A 22992-nucleotide genomic window follows, 5' to 3' on the forward strand; every position below is an offset into this window, starting at 1 on the left:
AAGTTTATATTAAAAAAACTTTTGACGAATTCACACTGTTCAAAATATCTTTTAGTTTTTTCTGCCATAACTGCCTGACATCTATCTGCAATTTAAAGAAGATTCGAAGTAAGTAGACTTCCGGCCTGAAACTTCAAAGCTAAGAAAATCAATATAAAGCCGTCTTAGAATCGTGACACTATTTTGCACCATTTTTACGAGAAAATAAAAAAAATATAAATGCCAAAAATATAAATAAGAATAAAATTAAAAAGTTTAACACACACACAGACATATATATATATATATATATGATAAAATATAAAAGTAATTTTTATTTCTCTACATTGTGTATTTCGGATATTTTTTATCGAAAAAACGAAATTATATTTTGTGAAATAAAAATTGTTAAAAAAAGCTACTTCAAACATTATACAAACTATATATATACACATATATATACATATATATATATATATATATATATATAATATACAATTAAGATTTATTTAAATAAATTAAAAAAGAAAATTACAATTTAATATAAAAAGTATACAAAGTAAAATCTAATCACAGTTATAAATACTGTGCGCCTTATTTCAAATAAAAGATCGACGTATACTAGATATTTGTTTTCGCTATTTTAGATATAAGGAATTCAAGTCTTGGAAATTCAAGATAAGTATTTCTTTTTTGTAAATATATTTATATCGTGATTTAATTACAAGAAAAATATTGTATGACATTAGTATGTTTTAAGGGATGATTTTAAGAATGGGAAAATTTACAAAGAAAGAGATCTTATAATAGTTTTTTGAATTTGATTTTTACTAGACTTAAGACAAATGTAATTTTGAGGATGATCGTAAGGGAGCGTGATCAAACCCTCTTTTGCGAGCCCGAAACATCAGCCCGAAATCGAAGCATGCGCATTCGATATTAAACAGGGGGTAGTTGCAGTCAGGGAGGGGCTCTCCGCTCCAGAGTTACTCAGAGAGAATACACGTTCTCGAAAGCATTTCCCTGTGACAATTTCTGCGAGTGTCATGTGCATAAGTCAATAATATCGTTTGATCATAAGTCAGTGAAAACGTTTGTGAAATGTTATCGAGATATCGTCAAATTTGTGTAAGTGAGTGTTTCGTGAATCGACTGTCAGCTGTATCTACAACATGAACGTAAGTACTAAGATTTTTCTTCTCTCTCTCTCTCTCTCTCTTTCTCTCTCTCTCTCTTTCTCTCTCTCTCTCTCTCTCTCTCTCTCTCTCTCTCTCTCTCTCTCTCTCTTTCTCTCCTGTTTTACCTTCTCTGATATCGACTGGCTCTACTTACTAGCACATCGCGTGGGCGTTTCTATGTCCTTGCATGTTAAGACATATAAAGATAATGAGCAATAGTCTTTTTTTTTAACAGAATATTAGTATAATATGATTTATTCTTATTGACTTAACGTGAACAAACAATCATAGTAATATTATACCTTCGTTATAATAAAGATTTATCGTCCTTGTTTTTTTTCAATTTTCAAGTCGTTCTTTTACTTCTTGGTATAATCTTTTTGGAGAAATATTTTGCGAAATTCACTTGTATTAGTTCTATGCACGTAATACGTCGTTGACCCTTGAAGACTGAAAATCGATGAGAAGGTTACCTTTAATCTCGTCACCGACGTGCGCGCCTTTTAATGTATTTTCAGCCAGTATCTTTGAGAATAATCTCTTACCATAAAACGGAGGGTTGTTCCCTTTTTCTTTTTTTTTTTTTACATAAACCCATCGAAAAGTTAATGATTATTTTCGCAAGAAATGTTAGAAGTCGTTAGATTCATAACGCGCAATATGCGTTTATCGATTAGAATGTCCGGTAGTCTTACAAATCCATAGAATTTTCTGTTGCATTTTTAAAAATTTAATAGTTTATTCATTTTCACAAACAGACTTCTATTTTAGGAGAATATTTTTAAATAAGAAATTTGTTATTTGAAAAATTAATCGAACGTATACATATCCAAAGATGAAATTAATCGGATAACTCTTATCCTCTAACAATTTTATTTTACGATTGAATAAGACAATAACAAAATACAAATTTGTATCTTAGCTTAAATTTGAAGAAATTTTAGAGTATTCAATGGCACGTAAGACAAGAGATGCGCACGTTTTATCATTCACCGCTGTATAGTTACGCTTATTAGAATCTCGTGGCCTCATTTTCTTAGTACACTTAAAGTTATGCAATTTCGTTACTTTTGCTGGTCGTAAAGGTGACTCCGAGTACCATTCTGTTTTATTCCGTGTCTGTTTTGTCCTTCTTAGAGCCAATTATAATTCAACACCTAGAGAGATAGCAGCAAATAAACGAAATAAATATATTACCGTGGATTTTTAAACGATTTACTATTTCAGAACTAGTCGCGCGAGCAACGTCGTAAAATACTTGCAACTGTGAAATCCATAAAGATTTCTGACTATACACTCCATAAACTTCTCACGCGAACGTTGGACGCCGTTCAATCCCTAGTTTGTAATCTTTAGAAATAAGAATAATGTAGAAGTTTGCTGTGAATACGTTCACAAATACTCCGAAAATGGAACAAATAAATGGTTACTTTACTTTTACTCGTAATGTTCCAACAAATACAAAAAATATATAACATAAATCTATATGAAAGATATTTGTTTCTGATTTTTTTTTAATAGATAAGATTTTTAACATTCTCTTTTCAATCCTCTTTCTGATCATCCATCATTATTAAACATTTTACTTAGCTTATGCGAGATTCTAATAAGAACACGACTCTTTTCTAACTCTAGTCTCCTAACAAAATGGATCGTGACTCTTGAGTCACGGAGAGGAAATGCACTATGATTCGTCCAAAAATACTAACCCCTCCTGTTCGAGTATATAAACGGCTGAAAATAAAGCAACGATTCGCGAGTCGGAAACTATGAAAGACATCAACAAATCAGAATTACTGGCGCCACATAAAACGTTTTCAATAGAAAAAATATAAACAAATTTTCACACAACGAATGATTGATATACATAAATATGTAAATATTTTCATTAATTAATTCGATTTTATTTTATCTTTTGTAGGCCCTGGCAACGGATATTGTCCGCAGCAACGGAGAACGTATCGGTAAGTAAAATTCGTTTCTACAGATTATTTTAGATCGATCATTAAAAGACAAAATGACTCGATCGGAATGATGAAATAGAATGACCCTGAGCAAAAAAAAAAGAAAGAATCATTTATTTCTCAACTATATAAAAAAAAATAAACACGAAGCTTTTATCATTCCGATTCGAGACGATGGTTCTCCCTTATATAGGTGCAAGCGTATTGGAAATCGATACTGACAAATATATCTTTACTCATCAACGGTATCCTTCTTCTAAACAGGGTCATTACAATGGCCAGTATGATTACTTTTACAATTGGGAACATTACTTTTCTGTTTTCCAAGTTTCAAATCGATGAATGATAATCATTGCTGCTAGAACTATTTCTTTATTGCTCATTGTATATCAAAACATGCGTTCACAAACACCCAAAACTTTTCTTTATAAATATTTATTTCAAATACATTCAAAAATTTATCAACTACGAACATACATATTTATTCCTTATTATTCGTTATATATAAAAAAAAATTGACTTTTTTTTATGTCGTCAGTTTGCAAAATTTTTCTATTTTGATAAAATAAACACTGATAGAAATGAAACTTCATAAATGAAGAAAAATTTGTTATCGTTTCTAGTTAACGAACTAGTTTTGTCCTCGGTTACTGTAGCAAGGAACCTGTATGGTGAAAATCAATAAGTGTTAAGGTCGTTGTACACTTATATAACAAGTCGCGAATTCACATTCGCATTTACATATTCAAGGCGATTGTGGCCCATGCAATATCATCCTGCATAATTATTTATGATGTTAACATAAAGTCAGATAGATATTAATTGATATGGGATTCGAAAAGTCGATGCATTATAAAAATATGAAAAAGTACGAAGGACTTTCGCCGGTGATGGTATCTCAGTTTGTTCGATCAAAAAAAAATTAGCAGACATCGTCTCGATGATTTATCGCATAGGTATATACATATATATATATATATACATAATATATAGTAGATTGGAAACAAGTGAAATACATAAATATCTCGTACAAATCTCTCAGGAAATACATTAAACAAGATACACAGGAGAATCTCGTAGAGCAACAGGAATGAAACAGAAAAGAAAAAGAAAAAGAAAAACAGATATCGAAAGATCGATAGTTACGACGTGAGCAGAAAGTCGAGCAAAAAGGAATTAAAAGAAAAGGAACATATCTCGAGTGACGTCGACTTTCGATCCCCATAAGTGCTACGTCATCGTTTCCCGGATGACTAACGCATATTAAAAAACGATAGAAGGCTTGCATTATGATTCTCCCTTAGCATGTTCATCCCTCTTTCAAGGAGGTACTTTTTTCTCAGATCCCGCTATGTCCTCTTAAAGCACCCTTTTATTATCGAGATTTACTTTATCCTCAGCAATACTACATTGCAGTATAACGCTTCTCTGTAGCATCGTATAGATTGATAAAACAGGTGGTGTGGTGCATTCAAAAATTAGAGATCCTTGAAAGTACTCCTGCATTTCGCTATACGGATTAGCTTTCTCTCTTTCTCTCTCTCTCTCTCGCTCTCTCGCTCTCTCTGTCTCCATCTTTCTTACTCTTGTTCTGTGCTCTCTATTCCGGCCGGAGGGACCAGACACACCGAGTATTTATTAATAGAGATTAAACTCCGCGTCGTGTCGTGCCGTGTGCAAGAGCTCTCCCGCGCAGGACGCACGCCGCTAGGGCAGTCTGACTCAGACCGTGGTCCAGAAGACGATTTCCACCGAAATAAACACGAAACTCGTGTCTAGAGAAAGAAGGAAAGAAAGAAAGAAAGAAAGAAAGAAAGGAGGAAGAGAGAAAGAGAGAGGAAACGGTAGTAGAATACTCCTCTCCGTTAAGTAACAACAGATAAGAAACCCTTTGGGAAAAGCGTGTATACCCAAAGCGGATTACGATAAACTTCGAGTGCTTTTGACATTTTCGAATCAGTGTTAAAGTATTCGCCTTTCTATCTTTCTCTCTTTTTTATTCTTAGTAAACGGATAAAAGATATTGTTAAAAAACGTTCTTGACGTTTTTATTTCTTTACGTGCTTTATTTTATATCTACTTTGGAAGTGTGTGTATAGATAGTGTGTACACATATAGATATTCATTATGAGTTAAGTTTCTATATGTGCACGTTTTTAGTGCGGGTTTAGTGCGCGTTTAGTGCGTAGACCAAAGACGACTTACTGCACTGTGACGGATACGCCGGCTGCACCCACGCACTAAACGGATACGAGAATTTTGTCTAATGGACGTCGTTTAAATCAAACGTTCGGTATCTCCTCGCCTGGAGATCGCGGAGCACCGTAGTGCGTTTAACGCATGGATCGACTTTTTTAACTCTGATAAACGTCTCCTAGAAACAGCCTCCGATACTTAAGGAGTTAAGGGACTACTGGAATTTTGAAGTTCGCCAGATGTTTCTCCTTCGAGTTCTGTCAGTGTTTCCATTATAATCAACCGAGGGCGTTGAAATTTCGGTCCGTCGTCTCCGAGAAAACTATCTCACGACGATAACTGAACATTTCAATGCTCTCTTTCTCTTTCTTTTTCTCTTCTGTTTTCCAGTATAGTTGAAAGTTATAATAGTTGATGTGTGACTCATTCATGATGTCATGAAAAATTCGTCGAAACGTTTCTTTCATACTTTTTTCTTTCATACCTTTTTCGCTATACGTGTAAAATGTTCATTAAAAAAAAAAAAGAAAGAAAAGAAAAGAAAACTGTTGAAGTCGATATAGAAAATGAGAAATGAATTTTGAATTAATTCTTGACCTTCTTAACATACGACATTATAACTACCGGATCTTAGTTAAAAATAGCTCCTTTCGAAACTGGGAAAATGAATTGTTTCCCGTTGTAATAATTTTTAATAGGAGTATTCCATTAGTCGGATTTATTTTCGGTCATATAATGAATCAAATACTTTCAATTATTTCGTAAAAACATTCTAACTCTACGGATTAGGAGTATAAAGCATATCTTTCCTTTCTATTTCATGCATCATAAAATACAATTAAATTAACAGATAGTAATCAAGATTTCAATGCGAAAGAATTAAAATTCACTAAGTAATTATGCCGAATTAAACTTCTATTATACGGATTATCGATCAAACGGATGATTCAGAATCGTCGATTCTCGAACGATCAGTTTGACAAAAAGTAACGTCCAAATTTAGTACGATCTACGCTCCGACGAACCCTCGTTATTATACTCGAACGTTCGATTAACTCGAAACAATTGCTTCGCCACTTGTTGTAATTTAAGCGCTTGAACGTATCGACTGACGCAACTATTATTACTATCTTCGCTGGCAGTTAGTACGGCGCCCAAAATGGAATACTATACGGACGTATATCCCGTTTGTATTTTTTTGACTTAGAGTAATCCTTATATATAGAATAATTTCATTCTATATATTTTAATCAACTGCTTTCTTAATTATTTGATATTATTCGCGAAAGATATTTACATCATTGCATTCATTTTGAATTCGGTCAAATTTAAAACGATACATTATTGCGTCGCCTTATCACGATTATTTTCGTACCATTACGCGTTAAAAATTTTTATCGAAACTGTCACCGAAGCTTATTCATACCGATAAAGAGACATTTTGATTTTGATTTCTCCGTAATCCAACGATAAATCCGATATTCTTAGTTCAAAATCATAAGTTTTTTGTAATTATTACAGTAGATGGTTTTTGTTTTTAATCGTTATCTTACGCAGTTGTTTTAATAACACAACAAAAGTAGATGGAAACAGTTCTATGACGTGCTATAAATCATATCATTATTGACAACGAAGGTCACGTTCCAAGCTGCATACACTTAACGACTATCTAACAAAGAACGACGTACATTATTAAAAACGTTATCGTAAACTCTATTCAAAGGAAATGTTCTTTTCAAAATTAAATAATGACGAATAGCTATGCCACAGTGAGTCATCGTATCTGATAGTTGCTTATTTACGTTTTTCAAGCGCTTATTTGTTATTTATTCGAATGTTCAGAATTATCTTCGAGATAAAAAAAAAAGTTATTATTAACAAAAGTTCAAGCATGAAAGATCATATTCGTAAAACGAAAGAGTTCCGATAGATACGAATAAAGAATATATGTTAGAAGAGACGTCAAAAAAAAAATTAATGATATGTTTACCGCCTTCAACTCAATTATACGCACAGAAGAGGTAACAGAACCCGGTTTCAAAATTTTCCCGATATTCTTCGACGGAAAGTCGTCTCGTAAAGGCAAAACAGGGTCTAACCCACGCGATAAGTAAACCCACAGGCATTCACGCATCAGCAATAAGTATCATCGGACGAATACGAGAGTTTAGTACCGTTTTGGATTGCAAGAAATAAAACAACTTACCGAGAGGAAAACTATAAATGAATTAACATCGAAACTTTTTCATTTCATTCCATTAGATAGAACAAATAGTATAAAGTAAGTATAAGGAAAGAGTGAAGTGTAATGTTACAATGTTACTTCGGTCTTTGAGCGAACTTCCGTGTATGAAGTGGAACACGATGTAAAAAATAAAAGAAAAAACGAGAACGAGAAACAGAGAGATAGGGAAAAAGTGCAAAACAGTATTTGAAAAACCGCGTTTTGGCACAGACTTTGATGTCGTGTAGCGACAGAGCATAAAGGAAACGTGACGAGTGTAACCCGATGTGATGTACGCTAGTGAGAAAAGTATCGCTATGCTGTAAAAGTGCTAGAACGACAAAACCGCAAAGATTGACAAATGATGATAGTGCTTCTGCTGTGCGTCATCATGAAGATAGCAGAATTCTCTGCTGGTCGCGTGAGTCCGTCACTTCAACCATCGCGACGTCGACAACGGTCACGAAAAAGACCACCGCCATCACCACCGTTGCAACAACAACATGAACAACAACAATCACCCTCCTTATCCTGTCACAAACGACAGGATTGGAATTATTATCGAGTTCCATGCGATAAATGCATGTACTTTCTCCAAAGACAATGTAAGAACACGTAGATTTATTGTTAATTGTATATTTAAAAATCTTTTTTTTTTGTTCAAGCGTTACAAATCTTACAAGAATCCGTTTTCTTATTCGTGCCAAACGAGAAACGCTTCTCTTCGTAATGCTTGATTTAATCAAGTGAATCATACTTCTTGTCTCTTTATATGCACAGTTTTTTGGATTCTTTTCAAGCATAGATGAAGTTTCTAATTCTATATTTACTTTACGTTGACATATCTTCTCAGTGAAATGTCTAAACGATCACACGATTTCTAACGAGGTATACCTGAAATAAAAGTTTGTATTTGTATCCTTAGAGATGTCGGATACGAGGGATCAAACGTTTCAACACGAACGCATCTCTAATGATTTAAGTAACGATCTGCAACGCCCTCGGCTACGCAGAGACAGCATATGGTGAAATTCTAGACGATCTTTTTTCAACAGTTCAAATACCTCTACAGATGTGTTTTTCGCTCTCTCTCTCTCTCTCTCTCTCTCTCTCTCTCTCTCTCTCCTTCCTTTTCTCTCTCTCTCTCTCTTTCTCCTTCCTTTTTTTCTCTCTCTCTCTCTCTCCTCTTTCTTTCTTTCTCTTTCTCTCTCTCTCTCTTTCTTTCTCTGTAGCCATGATAGACTTTGTATATATAACAAGCTTCTCTTGCATACGTTTCTTTTGCTATAAATAGAGGACTACTACTATTTTACTTCTCGCACTCCAAGAGAGAGAGAGTCTTTTCCCTTTAAAAACACCCTTTCTTTTCTCGAAGGACAGTCAAAAGAATGCTTCCTTTTCTTCTTTACGCATGATATTTTCAAACCGTGGTCTTTTGTCAGTCATCTTCGTAGTAAGAAAAACTCACCGATTAATAGAAGCATTGAGAATTGAAAATATAATTAAATCGTACAGAAATTGAGAAATATCGTCGATAAATTTACATTTAAAATCAATTAAACAAACATTTAATACAATTTTTGTAAACTTCATTCACTTCATTCAATTCGTAAAAATCAATGATAAATTCATTTATCATTTATCTAATCTTGTATTTATCTTTTGTAAAACATTATACACAATATAACTATTAAGCGCGATAAAATAACAGATTTACGAAATTCTCGTATCATGTTTCATGCTTGCATACCTACGTGAAATTTTGCAACGACTCGCGAAATTTGGCTCCCGACTTCTTCTTCGGCATTTTACTTGCTGCTAAAATTATCTTACACCCTCGGTACTGTCGACGCGAAAAATTATATTGTAATTTTTTTTTTCCTTTTTTTTTTTTTTTTTTTTTTTCTTTTTTCCCTAAGACAGAAGTCCGCTGCTGTAGAATGAATCGCGAAAAAATTAAACTGAACCATGTTTAATCGATCGCATTAATATTCTTAGCACGTACCATCGCCAAAAGCGTATGTCGTATATTCAAAATACAATACATCATGCTGAATATAAAAAAAGGCCAAGGTTTGTTCCATATACGATCGTTTAAAAATGTATTTAATTTGTAATTAACGGCGAAGTTAACCGCTAGTACGCTATTGCTATACGGAACAGTTGAATCGTGAGTGTACTTTACCGCAGAACGTAACATCCGATACTTTGTCATATTATGCAAATTAATAGTTTCTTATTGAAGTTATATGACATTAATATAGAACTATTATAAATGAGGATACTTCAAGATATGCTACGTTCACGTAGAGTTCTTGATTCAAAGAAAATTTTGTCGAGTGATTACAGTTACTTTTAGTACATAGCGAGCGTTCAACAATAACTATAGTCATCTTTAGTACTGATTATAATTTAATCAGCGAACGAGTCTACGAATAAAACAAAGTTATGAGTCCAATGATTTTTATTGACCCTCAACAATTATTGACTCATTCTTTTGTTTTATTCTTAGAGTCGTCCATTGGCTAACTACTTCATATATTTACTAAATTTTTAAACCATTTTAATTCAATACTGAATTATTGATAAACTACTCCATAGATTTCCTTATCTTTTCTACCGTTAAAAAATTATGTTTTATATATCTCGTACATATGTGTGTGTCCATGTATGTATATGGCATACGTATATGCTACATATAATTAAATTAAAAAAAAATGTTAAAGGAGAAGTTTAAGAAAATAACAAAAATAACAAATTAATAAAAAACAAATTAACGAAATAACAACAATAACAAAAATATATGAATAATACCGAACATGATCATTAGTAAGAACATTAATAACCGAACACTTATACTTGTTTGCAATAATATTCGATTAGAAACAATCAATTTATTCATTTTTTTTTTCAAACAACAAGGAAAAATCGCAAGAACATAACAATAAAATAAACTAACAATAAATAACGTTCAGATATTTTTGAAAACAAGTGAATCAGCAGTTGTTTGTTTGGCATCGAAGAAACAGCAGGACAGTGAATTTATTTCAAAAATTCTTACACGTACGTATATGTAACAAAAATTGATCTAGAAATTTATTATTTTTCATACATTAATAAATTACTCCGAGGATATGTGTGAGAGAGAGAAAGACAGAGAGAAAAAGGAAGAAAAAAAGAGAGAGAGAAAGAAAGAGAGAAGGGAAGAATGAAAAAAATATATAAAAGAAGAACGACGACATTAAAACTAAGAAACGAATGTATATACAATTCATACGTATAACGCTTGATCATTGGATCAAGAATCAAAGCTTCGATCGAGCGAAACCACTCGGGTCTTTAAAGCCGAGACATACATACATATATACATTCGATTGTATCTGACTTCCATTTGCCCACCCTTTACATTCAATCCTACAGCGCACATGCGCCGCATGAGCGATCATGCTCCATAGGCGCAGTTAAAATGAATTTCTAACAGTAGTGTAAGTGACAGGCAACTCGTCACCATATGGTCGAAGAAATGGGTGTTTTCGGTTAGCATTTATCGCGTGTAAATACTAGACGCAAAACCAATTCGCCGCGGCCACGGCGATGAAATGGATAATAATTTCTTCAGGTATCAATTCCTATTTTCAAAACTTCGATTTTATCTTCGAATTTTTCTCGAATAACAAAGATTAGCCAAAGATTTGCTGCACATTATTAAGTCATTTGACGAACGTAAACGTAGTTTTACATTATTGTATATACGATATGAACGTTATTCAAAAATAAAATCATGCTATGCTAGTAATAATGCTTTTTTGCATTTATTCAATACATTGCATTATTTCTTGAATTGTGATTCAATATAAATCTTTAATGATCATGTATGAAATATTCAAAACGTTAATTATTTAATATAAGTAATTAAAATTTTTATGTACAGAAATTATCAATTTTTTTATTTATTTATTATTTAATAATCAAAAACTGGCATCTTTACTATCGAATGATTTTAGTTATTGATTATTAATTATTAGATCGGAATATATAGGAAAGCTAAAGATAGAAAACTACTCGAGAGAGTTGACGTCACAAATAAGGATTGATATTTCCGGCTTACGAATGGCGCATATTTTTGCTTCTTTAAGTTCTTACTGAGGCATGACAAATATTTATATACAATCCATACGAAATAATGAGGCAATGACTATCTCATAAAGCGAAGACTTACGTTTCCCACGTAAACGCAATATAATAAACAAGTCTATATCATTCTTACAAAAATCTTAACAATTTTCATAAAGTATTAAAGAAACTATCTATATTATATATGAAATTATCTGTAATTTAATAACAATGAATAATATCATATACATTTTTCACGTGCCTAAAGAATTACTCGCATACTTACGAGATTTGAAGAAAATTCGAATTCAAATGGTTTCAAAATTGGCGCGCAAAACATTTAGCTATTTATTCTATACGATGATTGGTAAAGCTCGAGATGACGTCACGATACTGCCATACCCATTTTATCGTGACGATATACGGCTGCGGTGTTGGCGGGAAGGAGGAGAAAAATAAGAGACGTTCTTATCAGTGTCTCGTCGTTGGCATTGTCGAATCGGAGCAGGAAAGGAGCGTGATCAATCCGATCGTGGCCTTAAAAAGATATGTCGTTCATCTTTGTCGTTAAACGAGCGAGAAATCGATCGAACGATAACCATGTAAGGAGAATCGACGCATTGTAATCCGATCGCGAACAGTGTATTACGAAAGAAAAATCTTTCTTTTCTTTCCACATTTGTCAAGATTTTTTGACGACATGTTATCAAATTAACATTTTCTTCCTGGTAAGTTCCAGTTTAATCTTGTTAATTCGATTTCCAGGAATATTAACTTCTTCGCGTTTCAAACAAGAAAATATACGTCTTAAAATTTTAGTATTCGATGTACCATCTTCGTTACACCAATGACAGATCGATTTGACGATCGGTACGCAACAATGTGACGACCATGAGTAACGCAATTCTGTTACATATACATAAACGAAAGTATGCGAGGGATATTTAATAATATGCAATGGAAGTTTTTCTCTCAGTGACAATTCTCAGAGATAATATGATCTTTAAGAAAGTAATATGTTTTGTTGCATAAATCTGAAAATACATTTGACATTTACGAATAGAATTAATTCTGATCTACGCAATTGAACTCGTTCGATTTGGTTACATTATTAATTTAAATTATTTTTGTTAAGTGGCACTCGTTGTTTGATCACAATAATCGTAAATCAAGATTAAGCGAAGGATTAAGTTCTCTTTTTATCTCGAGCATTCTTTGCTGATGACGATGGAGTGATTGAAAAGTTTCTAATGTCGTGCCTCCATGCACGTATTATTTGAGATAGCATAGAGGGATGTTATTATCGTATTACAGCTATCTCATAATTACGTTTTGTTTCGAAAACAAACTATAGAATTTTTTTCAATCTTTTTTATTGTATTATTATTTTCTTTTTTCTTTTTTTTTTTTTTATTTATTTATAATCGCATGGAGTCTTCGTTTATATAAATAAATTTGACCTTTTACATCAATATCAATGAAAATAATATAAATATAATATCTAAATATTCAAATTTTATGCATTATGTATGAACGAGCAGATAGAGAAATTATGAAATATTCTAATACATCCTAATATTTTATTTAAACTGTTAAATATTTTAAACTAATGTATATTTTAATAATAAATAATTTAAATTTAATGTTAATTCAATTATCCTGAAGATATAAGAAAACGAAAACTATATACTTTTAAAATTTTCCAGGTGCAGGCAAAGGAGCTGCAGTCATGGAAGATCCGCAAACACCAGGATCGGATTGCAATTCCAATCCTGCAACAGATTCTATGCAGCAGGACCTTATTGGTTCAGACTTTATACAAGACAATGTGGAGTATCAGTGGTGTACAGATTATGGGTAAACAGATTATATTTATAAATAAATAAAGCATCGTTATTAAAATTATTAAAATTCATTCTCTAAAAAGATATAATTTTATCAACTTTCAGATACAGAGATGGAGGATTACATGTCCATCCAAGTGTTCTGTCTTCGCTCTCTGCATCATATTCTCGGGAAGATGTGGGTTATTATGATGACTTGTCTCGTAATTTGGATGCTAATTTAGCAGAAATTGATATGGAAAGTTTTCGTAGTGCAGACATCCACACTCTTCTTACCGCTTTACCAGTTATGTGTACTGATCCAGTCCAACATTCAGAGGTTAGTATTCTTCCGATGTTTATTTTATTACTTAATTAACACATATATAGCACATATGTACACACGGCACATACTTACTTTACTTTTCTATGTTTTATTATGTTATTATTACATCTGATATATACTTAATTTTGAATTTCTATTATTTATCATTAATACCATGCATTTCAAAGGATGTTTAGTACAAATGTTTTTAATGATCCAACGCTGCCTTATATAATAACAGTTTTAAATAATTATTATTTGCTACTTTTAAATACCAGATTCGTATTCCTTAAATATACATTTATATATTTAGTTAATATAACATATTAAACATACAGAAACATCTAACAAAATACTTATAAAGCTACAATATAAATATATATTTTATGTGCAATACATTGCTCGACTAGTAAAATTAGTGCACATTAAATTTTAAATATGTTCCATTATTATGGCAGTTTAACTATCAAAGGGAACGTTATGCCAGCATATCTGGCTCCGTCATGGAAAAACTTGACATCGGTTCTTCAATCAGCCCACACACCAGCAGCCAGGTATGATAATACCTGTGCAACTTCCATTAATTTTCAAACCTCATTGCAAAAATCTTTTATGAAACCATTTATAATCCATGAAAAATATGTAGGACAGATTTAATATATTCTAACTTGTAATGCATTGTATTATAATAATGTTAATTGTTGGATTAATATAAGTGCAAGTGATTGTAACCAATAAAAATAATATATATTATGTGTAACAGTAGTGTAACAGTAATCACGATAATGAACTTATTGCATGAAAGTAATAACTTACCAACTACCAGAAAACACATAATTAAGGATGATTTATATGTATACTTATATAAATATCTTCATTATTTAATTTTTATTTAAAGGGAGAAGAATCTGCTTGTTCAACAACTGATACAATGTCTATATGCAAATCATCATTATTATTCTCTCCTGTGAAAGAAACACCTGTGCTACCACCAGCAGGTAGTTACAGTGTAGATTCATTGGACTGTGAAGATATGCTGTTAACTTGTCAAGCAAATAATAAAAATAATTATACTATTGCTTTTGAAGGTAGTATTACAATGTACTCTGATAGTTCTCCAGATTTTGAAAATCAAGGTAAATCAATAATAAATGAATAAAATAAATAAATGTTATATTGTTATTGAAAACTTATAAATTATTCACATTAAAATAATATTAAATTGTAAAATTGTTTTCACACAGAAAAACCAGAAACATACGAAGTACCAGAAACTTATTACAAAAAAAAGGGGGTGCGAAGAAATATATTAGATTCGTCGATGGTGTGTTCTGATTCTAAAATATACACTACTTGGAGTAATTTAAAACATTCTTCCATGAACAAGGTTATAACTCGACATCCTTCGGGCAATAACAATACCATTCCAAATTTTTTACATGGAACAGGAAATACAACTATATCTATGAATAAAAGGAGTCAAAGCCTACCAGATCTTACACGAATTCAAGAATCACCTGCTAATATTCATCTAAACTTTTCTGTAAATATTCCAAAAATAATTCTCTATGTTGATATTTAAACCAGATTAAATTATTCTACTATTATATTATATATCTTTTTACAGGTTGATTCTGCTGAATCAAATAACCATCCATTACAATCACACAATTCAGGCTCCGCAATGAGCCGATCTGTAAATGAAGAAAATTCCGATGGTAGCGGAAATATTTCTTCTGGGAAAAAGTTACAAAACTTAAGCCTAGTAAAATTGTTTATGAAGCAAAAGAGTATGAGCGCTGAAGGAATGAGTCTTACTTTGGATCAATCTGACTCTATCAGTGATAGTGGTTGGCCTACAAGCAATAGTGCTAGTGATAGTGGAACTAATACGAATACACAAATACAGCGACAAAATATAAATACATGTACTCGTCCACTTCCTGAGAAAGATTTTTCTATAAATTGGGTTCGTAGCGATTGTTATAATAATAAAGAAGTAGAAAGTCAAAAAGATAAGTTTGCTGACATTCCAAACAATTTTACAAACAATAAGGAAAATAAGGATGACATGATTTCATCTGCCTCGGTCGAAGAATTGTCGGAAAGCATAACTAAATCAGAACTCGTACATGACAGTGATATCGAACAAATAGATTTTGAAGTTTCACAGGATGACTTGGAATGCCATACAAAAAATTTACGAGTTTTTCAGACGGAAAATAAATCTGTAATATCTAAAACAACAGGAATTCAAGCAATGGTCGAAACAGAAGATAACGAAGTGCAAACGTCACTAATTTACAAAGTACCTGCAGAAAAAGATAGCCCTTCTATACGGGAAACGATAGTTAATAAAAGGCCTGTTTATGTTATATATCCTAATTATACGTTACCAGATCTTTCATTTCTTAATATTAAAGATACGAAATTGGACAATGTTGCATTAAAGCCTCAATGTTATGATAAAAGTAAACCAGGATGGAAACATTCAAATAGATGTAACAGACCATTCTCTTGTAACGATATCGATGCGCTTAAACAACGTGGATTTTCACACGTTAAGGATTGGGAGTCGCTAACATTCCTTTTACCTACTGAATATAAAAAAATATTACATGATGTGCCAGAAGTTTCAGAGCATATCAATATCAATGAACAAACTAAAAAACCATTGTTTTGTTTATCTCCTCCAATGCGACATAAAACAAGACCAATAAGTGAACTTATACCAAATAATACTTCCTCAACTAGTAGTACTGCTACACAACCATCTTCTGGGTATCGAGGCTCATCTACTATCTTGACGGATTCCTCTACAAACCAGCAACTACTTTCTAATAACGTAGCTAATCCATTATACCTGTATCGCTATGATAGCATTAGTTCTGAAGCAAGTTTAGTCAGCAATGATAAGAAAATGCATAGGGCTGTTAATCAAGCAAAGCAGACCTATCCTAACTTACCTAAACGATCCATTTCATTACCTTATGGAGATAGAGAGTCTGATTGCTGCAATGGCAAAGTACCACCAAGACCTCCTTTACCAAGAAGTATCTTAAGAAAGAATAAAGTTCCCACAAGTAAGAGATACAGTATGTTTGAAATGGGAGGAGTGGAAGAGGTAGAAGATCAATGTCCTGAACCAAATAAAAGAATGTCATTACAAGAACCATATTATATGAATAATGATTTACAACTATTATGTCGCGGAAGAATTATTGATTCAGAAAAAGACGTTGACGAGACAGAGGAAAAATGTAATACAGGTAAAGTAAATTTATTTTGTATATTTTTTCTTCAGATATATTCGTAGTTTAATAAAAAGTATTTAAACTTATTGAAACTTATTGAGATGTTAACTAAACGTAATTTTATTTTAGAGAGACTGAACGAAGTTGTTAATAATACAAACGTAGATTATGAAACTTCTCAAAATAGCGAAGATGATGTGAAGCAATTAGAAGAATTTTTAAAACGTAGTGGTTTATCGTCAGAAAGTAGCGAAGGAGATAATGAAGATCCCGAAGTTAAATTGAGATCGTACGTGAGAAAATTTTTAGCTCTTAGAATGAACAAGGATGTAGTCAAAAATATTGATATGGCTGAATCACAAAAAAAGACTGTCAGTTTTGCTTTACACGAAAGAAAACGATACTCGGACGAAAAGGTAATATTTTCTTTTTTTTTTACATATACATGTATATATTACCTGTACATCAAATATATTTCGATTTTTTAAATACATTCGTGTGATACATTTAATTTCAGCCAAATAATTTAAATGCTCCAACTAATGAGCACAACAAAGATAGATGCTTTCAAGATCCAAATAAAGAAATTAATCCTGAAAACAAAGTGGATTTAGAAGAAAAAAGAAGTATGTTAATATTAATTCTTGTTTGTAATATTGATATATCTAATCTATCCATATGCAAACATTTTTACATTTATATATATACTAACGAAATCTTTTTCATATTATTTCAGATATGATATCATCCACGAGCAAAGCTGTTGATTTATTACTCAAATATTGGAATGCTGAACCTACTAATGGTCGACAGAATTATAATGATAAAAATGAATGTGCACAACTTTGTTTAAGTAATCTCTGTCCAGCTTTGTATGCTATAATGTCAGATGGTCTAAAACCACATTTGCAATCTACTTTTGGTCCAATAGCAAACAGTGTATGGCAAGTTGTTGAAGCTTCTGCTCAGCAAGGACCCCTTACAAAAACATTGAACGAGTTAGTCCAAAAGATTAATGGCGAAGATATTATTACTGAGGGAATGCTTAAATTTCATGCATTTGTATTTGGTCTGTTAAAGTGAGTTTTTAGACTAACTGTATCTTATTAAAAATCTATAGTTATGCGTCCTATTTATATTATTATATTTATATCTTTTATATACATTAAACTCAATTTAAAATATATATTATATTTCTTCTTTTTTTAGTTTGAGGGCTTTGGATGCTTGGTTTGCATATTTATGTACAAGAGAATCGATTTTACGGAGACATTATAACAGTAATAGTTTATTTACCGGAGCATTAGGAAATACCGACGTTCGAGAAGTTGTTGATAGTTTATTAGATATTTTACATCCTCTAGCATTTTGCCCATTTCAGCTTGATCTTTTATACCAATATCGACAATTACATAACAGTTTTGGTAATATGAATAATTATAATATAAATGTAAGTGTAATCAAATAATCAGTTACCTCTCAGATAATCTCTCGTAATGAACAATTACATAGAAACTTTTTTATATATATTATTCCAGGGACTAAATTTTAGAAATGTTGACTTACTTCAAAAAGATCATCATTTTGAAAAAGCAGACAATTGTGGAACTGTATTAAGTCCAAGGAAAATTCGTCCGCGGTCTTGTGTTAATGTTTATAATGATTATGACGATAAATCTAACGTTGCACATAAAACTGATCTTGAAAATGTTGTAAAAAAACGTTTTAGCAACACTGTCGGGACAAAAGTATTGCATGGTTTAGAAAAATTAGCTTCTGAAGATTCCGAAGATTATACTGATAGCCTTGAACATTCTCCATTGAATAGAGGAGCAACAAAACAAACGATTCCTACTAAATCATTAAGTCCAGATTCTAAAATGGATGATGAAGATACGATTACCGGAGAAGCTAAATTTAGAAAACTACAAGAGAAATGGGAATTGATGGTTGGAAAAGAAGAAACTGGGAAAAACCAATCGGGACCGACATTACCCTTGTCGCCTATGCGAACACCTGCAAATTTGGGAAAATCAAAAATACCACGACTTTTAACATCACCTATTAAACAGCCAAATGTAGCAATAGGATCTGTAAAAACTGTTAAGTCTCCTATCTCTGGAATACCTTCTTTGAAAAAACCGGTTACATTGTCAACTACCAAAACAGTATTAATGAAACCAATAGAAACAAGGGGGAAAGGTATACAAGAAACTCGACGTACGAGTCGTGTAGATCAAGACGTAGTCGGAACATCGCGGGCTCATTTGTCACGACCTAGCTCTTTACCTTATAAATCCTATGGAGTTATGTCGAAAGAGAAGAATCTCCTATCTCCTCAAAGACGAGCTGCTTCCACATCTCTACCAAGGCCAAATACAGTTACACGAAATCCTCCGAGGAAACAACCGCTAAAGTAGGTAGAAGTACTCTACGTACACATACATATATCGATTTAATTTTTATTTTTGAATGTCTCTTTCTATACGCTATTTTTAATTTAGAGAATTCTGATTTAATAGTGAATTACATAGTTTTATATATATATATATATATAAAATTCAAAATTATATAAACAAAAAGTAATTTAGTTTATAGTACACATTTCTTTCTTTCTATTTATATTTGAAGCACGTAGTGATAAAAGTATAGCATGTTATTATATTAAAATGTAATATTTTTTGCTAAAGTAGATACACAGTTTATTAGTATAATATATTTATGAAAATTTTATTTTAATTCAGCTTATAATATGTTTTGTTTGCAATCTCTTTCTATGATTTATTTATCGCTTGTTATTTTTCAGTTTTATCTTACTTTTGTATATTTTTCTTTCCCTAGATTAGTAAAATAACGCTACGTCCATCTCGATTCCAGAGAGGTTCGCACAGTTACAAATAGGGTACCATCGAGTAATGGGCATCTCTCATTTGCAGAAGGTGAAAGATTGAAAGTTATATTAGAAATTGATAATAAATGGTTATTGTGTGCAAGAGGTGATAGAAAAGGTTTGGTTCCAAGAATGTGTGTGCATACTATTCAGACTTAGCCCTTCTATTGATATTAATGAGATTCTTGAGTAAATTGATTAAGAAGTGAAAGTGATGTGCTTTGAACGAATGCAAAAAAGATTAATTAAATGGTGTCGTATGTACAGTGTATTAAAGAAAAGGCATAGTATATGATTTTGAAATTATAATTTAGTGATGTTGCTTGCGAAGTCACTGTTTAAAGCTTCGTTTGCATAGATTCGTGATAGTATTACCACTCATAATGCCATTGACAAACCAGCCCGACCGCTTTTCATTTCTGGTCTGGCCAGCGCAGCGACTTCTGGACCCTTGCGAAAAGCTTCGCATTTTCACAATATTGACGGCCGCCATGGTCAACTCTTTACGTTTGTCTACCCATTTTCGATCTGATCCCTGCTGGGACTTGCGCACCCCCAGACCTCCCTTAGTTTTATCATTATGCTAATTATTACGCATTACCATTACATTCATATTACTAATTTTGCATAATAGCTACACTTGTTTTACTTGTTTCGCTTTTATGCATTAGGCACGACCGCTACTATACACAATATTTTAATGTTAAAATATTTCAATTAAATTAATGATTGAAAATTATTTTAAGAATTGAACAATTTATTTAAAATTTTAGGTAGAATTTTATGTTATAATAGATAAAGGATAGAATTCTAATTCTATCAAAAATTTTTCTTTTTGATGACTATATAAAGACACTCCCTGATGGTGGTAGTGGTCGTGACTAAAAAATATTAGAGGTACTGCTAGTCATAAGCTTTTAAAACCTCATTATATTTAAATGAACATATACCTATTTATAACTAAAATGTACATATATACAGTAATATGATGATAAAGACACAACGGTCATATATAATATAATAACTTATAATATTATGAATGTAACTGTGATCATAGCAAATAGGTGCATAAGTTGATTGATGCGAATGTGCGAAAAAACTTCGTTTGATTTTTTATGTAATTTTAATATTTCAATCACGTCCAATCTTCATAAAACATCAATATATCGGTTTTATTTAGCATATAAATTATTACCATGTCGTGCGCTTATGAATCGCAATAATCACATTTTTTTACTTGCTTCATGTATTTCTTAGTATGTGACAGCATACAGTGTATTCAAATAAAATCTATTATAATGACATATATATCACTGTACATTTCTTTGCGCAGTGATACGTTCCCTATAGCATATTTTAAAAGTATGATAAATATTAATATAAATAGAGAGCAATGATAATAAATATTAAAAAAAATAAGAACTATTATATAAATTCCACTACCGAAGGAATTACAATTTTTGCAGAAATGGTATAACATTCTTGAATATTGTTATGTTTTGTATTTTTTGTCATCATATAAAATTGATATGCCCTAATAGAATATATTAAAAATTTTGTTCGTGAATAAAACAATATTATGAGTACTGTACCTTTACATTTTACAAAGAGATAAAACAAGTTGCTTGAAACATATCTGCCTCACACCATTTTAACAGCATTATTCGTAAATAATAAACTGTGTATGTTTGTATATGTATATATAAATAAAATATCCATGTTTATAATATTACATATCTTCTTAATATGTTTCTACCTATAATTAATTTTTATAAATTAATAGAGAGACTTTAAATTTTACTTTTATTTAATATAATTTTTAAACATAATAAACCAAAATTATAATCTTTAGTAAATATTAAAACTTACACATATATTGTATATTTTATACAAAAAAAAAAAAGAAATATATAAAAACATGTAAGTGCTAGTTGAATTAATTAATATTTTCATTTTTTTTTCTTTTTGTTTTATAGACGATTCACAATGTCACATTCAGACACAAACACATTATATTAAAATCGAGTAAACTTGATTTCTAAATTTTTTGTACTGAAATATCTCTGATCAGATCGTTATAACGTAGGTCTTATAGCTGAATATGTTATCATCTTGAAAACAGTTACATTCAGTGTGCGTAGGAACATTCTATTGCTATAAATCATATTACTTCTATTGATAAATAAGTAATTATTTTTATATTAGTAGCCTTAATTCGTTTACATATTACTAAATCTTATTTACAATAGGTATACAATAAACTGATTACAGAATACACGCGTACGTTTTTATATGTAATTAATTTCAACATTATACACGAGTTAATTTAAAATTTGATCCAATAATTTTATGGAAATAATGTAATAAATTATTTAAATAAATTATCTTTAGTGAATAATAACAAAAGTACCTGAAAGCATTATATTATATTTCTAATTTATCTTGGTGGGGTTCTATTACATATCATTTAAAATCATGGTGAGAAAGTATTACAATATCTTATCAACAAATTATTAGACCAATTTTATAAATTTCTTACTATTTATTTTAATATAAATTTCGTTTATCGATAACAATGCAATAACCATCCATTGTATATTATCTATACATTTGTGTGTTCATCAAATATTAAAAATTATACAACCCCATTTTTTTTACGTGTTCAATCGTGAATATTAATAAAAAATAGAGAAATTTTACATAAAATATACAAGAATTGTCTCGGATTAAAATTTTATTCATTTTCGACGCATACCGATGTAATATTGACTGGAATGCTTTTAAGGTACTGTTAAGAATCATGAACTAATGTTAGAACTATTTATAAAATTTAATAGAATTATATATGTATGCTGGTAATGTTGCTTCTAAATTTGTAAATATATTAACTTATTCAATAATATTATTTTTTTATTATAAATGACTAAAACCAATGAATTTTTAAATAAGTGTAAATTTTTATAAAAGAATGAAAATAGTTGTTTTTAAACATTTTGTAGGAAAACATAAAGGAATCAAGTTTTATCAATGGCTTTTCTCTTTGTTT

The 22992-nt window shown here is 31.1% G+C and overlaps 1 protein-coding gene and 1 long non-coding RNA gene across 8 annotated transcripts; one reads left to right on the forward strand and one right to left on the reverse strand.

The window, feature by feature from the left end:
* Positions 1-932: 932 nt before the first annotated feature.
* On the forward strand, positions 933-21678 carry LOC122627333. 7 transcript variants are annotated; one of them, XM_043808412.1, is made up of 14 exons: positions 933-1157; positions 3079-3121; positions 13361-13511; positions 13604-13817; positions 14261-14356; positions 14701-14938; positions 15047-15345; positions 15430-17071; positions 17186-17472; positions 17574-17682; positions 17793-18135; positions 18266-18506; positions 18595-19472; positions 19934-21678. In XM_043808412.1, exons 1-14 carry the CDS (start codon positions 1152-1154, stop codon positions 20103-20105), a joined length of 4719 nt encoding a protein of 1572 aa, XP_043664347.1. In that variant the 5' UTR covers positions 933-1151; the 3' UTR covers positions 20106-21678. The 7 variants fall into 7 exon arrangements, with proteins under 7 accessions (XP_043664347.1, XP_043664344.1, XP_043664342.1 ...); XM_043808407.1 differs by lacking the exons at positions 933-1157; positions 3079-3121 and adding exons at positions 4720-5576; positions 7580-8146; XM_043808408.1 differs by lacking the exons at positions 933-1157; positions 3079-3121 and adding exons at positions 4720-5576; positions 7773-8146.
* Positions 1184-2560, reverse strand: LOC122627334. The gene is made up of 2 exons (XR_006326834.1): positions 1460-2560; positions 1184-1339 (listed from the first exon to the last, which is right to left on the reverse strand). It is a non-coding gene; the product is annotated as an uncharacterized LOC122627334 (long non-coding RNA).
* Positions 21679-22992: the final 1314 nt, after the last annotated feature.

This window comes from Vespula pensylvanica, chromosome 2 (assembly GCF_014466175.1).
Source record: "Vespula pensylvanica isolate Volc-1 chromosome 2, ASM1446617v1, whole genome shotgun sequence".
NCBI lineage: Eukaryota > Metazoa > Arthropoda > Insecta > Hymenoptera > Vespidae > Vespula > Vespula pensylvanica.

Excerpts from the sequence above, each read along its gene's own strand:
- LOC122627333 (XM_043808407.1), top strand. The coding sequence starts at position 7,903 with ATGATGATAGTGCTTCTGCTGTGCGTCATCATGAAGATAGCAGAATTC. Across the intron at positions 13,512-13,603 it reads CAGTGGTGTACAGATTATGG|ATACAGAGATGGAGGATTAC; the intron begins GTAAACAGATTA and ends ATCAACTTTCAG. Across the intron at positions 19,473-19,933 it reads CCGAGGAAACAACCGCTAAA|AGAGGTTCGCACAGTTACAA; the intron begins GTAGGTAGAAGT and ends TCTCGATTCCAG.